General features: G+C 32.8%; 1 protein-coding gene across 1 annotated transcript in view; it reads left to right on the top strand.

The window, feature by feature from the left end:
* The window catches only part of LOC106868477 (F-box/LRR-repeat protein 2-like), a 10,253-nt gene that overhangs the window by 3,060 nt on the left and 1,326 nt on the right, over window positions 1-5,867 (top strand). The window contains exons 4-7 of the mRNA XM_014913762.2: window positions 1,238-1,315; window positions 2,114-2,241; window positions 4,156-4,272; window positions 5,208-5,318. Of these exons, the coding sequence (XP_014769248.1) occupies window positions 1,238-1,315; window positions 2,114-2,241; window positions 4,156-4,272; window positions 5,208-5,318 (434 nt within the window). The remainder of the gene's footprint in view (window positions 1-1,237; window positions 1,316-2,113; window positions 2,242-4,155; window positions 4,273-5,207; window positions 5,319-5,867) is intronic.

Genomic DNA, 5,867 nt, shown 5'->3' with positions numbered 1-5,867 from the left:
ATATATATATATATATATATATATATATAAAAACATTAATTTACCAGTTTTACAGTAGACTGCTTATTTGCAGCCATATGTAAACAATACGATGATGGTTTCAACTACACTCTTACCAGAAGAGAAATCGAAAGGAAATTATGAGACAGGAAAAAAATAAATAAATAAAGCCCACTGGTAGAACCAAACAGTGAAACTTTTGGTAAGAGTTGTTGCCCATGATTTGCCAAGAGAAACTACAACCTTAAATATATACTGATACGGGCTTAAGTTTTCTGTGAGATATATTACCCATCATAAATTGAACCAAACCTTTAAAAGAGTAATTTAACATTCACTTTTCCATGTTTGCATAAGTTAAATAAAATTTTATGAAGCAGATTTTCTTCCAAATGCCAACTCTCACTGGTTTCCAAGCGAAGTAATATCTCCGCATGGCCAGACAGTTTTCATGGAATATTGGAAAGAAATGAACAAAACCACTTATATTTCCTTAATAACCATCATGTGATGTCAAGATAGGAAATACACACACACATAAGCATATATGACAGGCTTCGTTCAGTTTCTGTGTACCAAATCCATTCTCAAGTCTTTGGTCATCCTGGGACAATAATGGCAGACACTTTTCCAAGATATCACACAGTGGGATTGAACTGGGTATCATGTGGTTGGGAAGTAAGCTTTTCTTAACTACAAGCCATGAGGGACTGATAAGCATCACCAAACATTTATACAGATATTTTGAGAAAGACAAAGAAATGAAATTGTCTCTTTTATAATTTTGATGAAATATTAATATAATCATGTTACATTTGCCATACAAAAATTCCTAAAGGGCTGCATGCAGCCTTTGTACATTCAGTTGCTTATGCTTAATTTTAATGTATATATTATGAACATTAACTAGTATTTCACATTGAGAAATGTGCTACACTTGCACAATGGCAAACCTTTTCATTTTTCTTTTTTATTTTAGTTGCCTATCAGAATTACTTTTCTATTTTTTTTTTAATTAAAGTGTTTTTAATGAGAACACTCATTTACAACTGTCTTTCAAGAATGTATGTTTCTTGAAGAAACACAAAAAAGATTTGTTGTATATGGGGATGATCATGGTATGTTGTTTTCTTTGCTGTTTCAAGGTACTTCATGATCTATTTGTACAGAATATGGAATACATTGGCATTATTAGATATAATGGTTCTAATTGATATTATTGATTTGTATTGCTTAGCTGACAGATTCCTGCATTGCTGAAGTATCAAGTAGTTTATGCTGCGTTCAAAACTTGGATCTCAGGGGTTGTAAGCAGGTAATAACTTTTTCTTTTTTTTTATGTGACTTTAGATTATTGCACTCGCATAGAAATTTAAATTTGTTTTGCTAGGTTATAACTTTATTGGAAAGCCTTAGAAATAAAACTTTATCCTACACTTTTTATTGGCAATCAACTTGACATGATTGTAATTTCAGTTTTCTCTAAAGAAATAAAGTATCTGGGATTCAGAAACGTCTATAAGTTATTCGTTTAGCCTTAAGTTAGTCTTAATTAAACAGAACTTGATTAAGGGACATTCCAGTGATGACTATCTCATTTTTTAAGGCATATTTATGGTGGCGGTAAGGGCTCAAATTATCTGATGTTTCCTTTATAAGATGATAGGGTTTGGCTTGGAGGAAATTTGGTTACTATTTCTTGCAGGTTAGGTGACTGTGTAGATTCTCATGTCTGTGTGGCTCAATACAGTTCAGGTAAAAGAAATACTAAAGACATCTGTAATTACTAGTAGTAATATAAGCTAACCCCTACATGATCACTTGACCTATTAAAGGTAATAACCAAATCTGCTTCAAATCATACAATGGTAATAATAAAAGAAAGTTAACTTTTAAATATAATTAGTAAAAAAAAGGGTAATTACAGCTAGAATATCTTTGATCAAAGGCTTGAAGATGACCTGGAGTTAAACAACAAATATAAATACATATCAAAATTATTTTCATCTATCTTTACATTATTTTTTACTCATCAGTAGGAATAATATTCCATCATAAAAATTTAATGATGAGGAATTATTTAATTTTATTTGTTTATTTCTTTTTGTTTCAGATCAAAGATAGTTGTATTGAAAAGATTGTTGCTAACTGTTCCCGGTTACACACTTTAGCATTGGCCAATTGTCCAAATATTAGTAACAATGCTATGCAAAAGATAGCTTCCACTCTTCCAGGTATCCGGTAAGTCATTTTGACATAAATTTATACACAATTACAAAAATTTTTTTCAAACTTTGGAAGTTGTCTGATGTTCCATTTGTAAAGCATTAACTGATTGAGTGAACATAGTGGTTAGACAAACAATACATATTAAGTTGGGTGATGGATTCATAGAGATGTTAGTATGTTGAGCAAAATGCTTTGCAGAATTGAGATACATGCCCCAAGTTCAAATCTTGATATGCTCGCTTTGTCTGTCATCCTTTGAGTCAATAAAATAAGAATACAAGGGCTGTTTGAATCTAAGGGCTCCATACACTGTCAAATAATTGACTTTATGTTCATAAGTACATCTTCATTATTTAATAACCAGCTTCCATTCTGGCATGGGTTGAATAATTTGACAGGATTTGATGTGTTGGGGGAGTTGAATTCAACACTGCCAGCTAATAGGACACTTGTCAATTTAATAGTGCTGCTAGAACTTACAATTGTGATCTGTACCACGCTGCAGTTCCACTAACAACTACTGGTACTGCTTTATTGAAATGGTACCACTTTGAGGTCCTACTTTAAACTGGCGAACTGGCAGAAACATTAGCATGCCAGGCAAAATGCTTAGCGGTATTTTGTCTGTCTTTACGTTCTGAGTTCAAATTCCACCAAGGTCGAATTTGCATTGCATCCTTTCGGGGTCAATAAATTAAGTATCAGTTGTGTACTGGGGTCGATCTAATTGACTGGCTTCTTCCCCAAAAATTTCGGGACTTATGCATAGTATAGAAAAGAATATTGATCTTTATCATTCTATGAACTTCGTATTTTGAAATAGGATTCTCGTTTGGTTGTCAAAAACTATCAACCTGGCTAATCCACACACATTCACATACAACTAACAGCCTCTGATTCGGATAACTGAGTCAGTCAACTGAAAATAAGTTTATCCTTGTTTAATTTAAATAGATACGTTTTTAAAATGATATGAAAAGAGGAGTTAGATAACAAAATTAATTAGTGGACTAAAATATAAATATTTAACTTCACCACCAATTTCCAAAGTTTACTTTTCACTAATGACTTTCTGTTTCATTAAAGACCATCAGCTTTCTAACATAATTAATGTATCAAAATAATTAAATCAATATCATCGTCGTTATATATATGAGCTAAAATATCTTGTAGTTTCATTCCTCTGTATTCTGCATTCATCCATATAAGATAGATGAAATTAGTTGCAGTCATAAACTTGACTTTATTCAGTAGACTTTTTCCCTACTCTACAATGCATGTCTTCTGTCAATGTAAAAAAATGACAAATTACATTTAATCAGACAATAGTTTAGGAAATTTCCCAAAGCAAATATTTAGATAATACAGTTCTATATTTAAGAGATGAGGGATTATGTACATTATTTACAATTGACGGATATTTGTCCTCATCTTGTTTGTTGTTAACACAATGTTTTGGCTGATATACTCTCCAGCCTTCACCACGAGCATATGGCATAGTGTTTAAGAGCGCGGGCTACTAACCCCAAAATTCTGAGTTTGACAAATACTTTAGGAATGAGAACCCAGGTTTGAAATTTCCCCAAGATGCCTGATGAAGGCCAGAGGGTATATCAGCTGAAACATGTTAACAAACAAGATGAGGACAAATATCCGTCAAATGTAAATATTTAGATGATGTTATTATTTTCAGATCATTTTTATTTGAATTTATTCTTTATAATTACTAAACTTTTTTAAAATATTTCCACTACTTAAATGGAATCCTTAAGTTAGATGAAACATCAAGGTCTGATAACTCTTCAGATAGAACAATTGTTTTGAAAGATTCTTGAATTATCATGTTCCAAGTGATTGTTTCTATCTCCAAACATAGTCTTATGTTGCTCATTTAAATTGTTGCTCTTGTCATTTTCCCCCTTCTAGGAGTATTGATGTTTGTGGCTGCAAGCTAATCACAGATGAGAGTGTGAATCGATTAGCTACTAACTGTCGCCAGCTTGTTTATTTAGATATCAGTTCTACAGGCTGCACATACAAAAGGTAATAATTTTAACCATCATTGAAAGATTTTTGTAATATAAAGTGAATGCTTCCTTAGGCTTAATTAATCATATCTGAATAATATCTGTTTCTCATAAAAATTACAAAAGTATGATTGATTTCATTATTTGGATCTTTGTAAGCCATTAATGCAAACAGCACTTTGAATGAAACTAATGATATACTTCATAAACCACAAGTTTGAAAAAGCAACGTAAAAGTGTTTAAAATTTTATAGATACAGGTATGACTGTGTGGTTAAGAAAATCACTTTACAGCCTTGTGGTTTCAGGTTCGGTCCCAAAGTGCAGCACCTTGGGCAAGTGTCTTCTATAGCTCTGGGCCAACCAATGCTTTATGAGTGAATTTGGCTGACAGAAACTCTGGAAGCCTGTTGTACATATATAGATTTTATGTATCAAAATGTTCAATTTACTTTCTTCAAACTGTTTCACATAGTGATTATAAAAAAATAAGAGTTTATCGAGTGGTGTATTATAAGCATCATTTTCTCAAAAAACTGAAATTATGTAAAAGAACAGGTGTTTGAAAATCATCATCATCATCGTTTAACGTCTGCTTTCCATGCTAGCATGGGTTGGACGATTTGACTGAGGACTGGTGGACCAGGTGGCTACACCAGGAGCCAATCTGATTTGGCAGAGTTTCTACAGCTGGATACTCTTCCTAACACCAACCACTCCAAGAGTGTAGTGGGTGCTTTTACGTGCCACCGGCACGAAGGCCAGTCAGGCGGTACTGGCAATGGCCGAATTATGAAAATACTTTGTGAAATAAATAAAATTTTAAGAATTAATATGATCTATTATATTCTTTAATATGGGATTATTGCATTAATTTTGTGTCAGTATTTTTAATATTTCATTTTTATTTATTTTCTTTTTGTATTTTCGTTCTTTATCTTTTTAAAATAGTATATGCAGACTAGCTGAACAGGGATCAAATGATCTTGAAACTTTAAAACTTAATTTTATTACTGGAATTACTGAGACCAGTCTAACAAAACTCACTAATAGTTGTAAAAGGTTAGTATTGTAATTAATTTTTCGCCTTCTAAAATTTCTCTGTATGTCTTTCATGATTTCTGTATGTTTTGAGTGATTAGATTTCCAGTCTTGAGCAACTGAATTTGCATTTACCTGACGATTGTAGAGCTGTAAGCCCTACATATGAATAATATTAATTGTCATTAAATTGAAGGAGTGACTGGGTATTGAAGACAACTATTTAGAAGTGGCTGTGTGGCAAGAAATTTGCTTCCCAGCCACATGGTTCTGGGTCCAGTCCCACTGTATGGCACCTTGGGCAAATGTCTACTACTATAACCTCAGACCAACCAAAGCTTTGTGGGTGGATTTGGTAGATAAGAAGTGATAGAAGCCTGTCGTATATATAAGGTGTGTGTGTGTTGTGTACATCTTTGTGACTGTGATTGTCCCCCACCGCTGCTTGACAACCAGTGTTGGTGTCTTTACATCCCAGTAATTTAATGGTTTGACAAAAGAGACCAATAGAATAAGTACCAGGCTTAAAAAAAAAAAAAAAAAAAAAAAAGAACGGAAGCACAGGGTTTG

The sequence above is a fragment of the Octopus bimaculoides genome, chromosome 5, assembly GCF_001194135.2.
Source record: "Octopus bimaculoides isolate UCB-OBI-ISO-001 chromosome 5, ASM119413v2, whole genome shotgun sequence".
NCBI classification, from domain to species: Eukaryota; Metazoa; Mollusca; class Cephalopoda; order Octopoda; family Octopodidae; genus Octopus; species Octopus bimaculoides.
The sequence above is the reverse complement of the archived record's forward strand: the minus strand, read 5'-3'. Positions and strand labels throughout refer to the sequence as shown.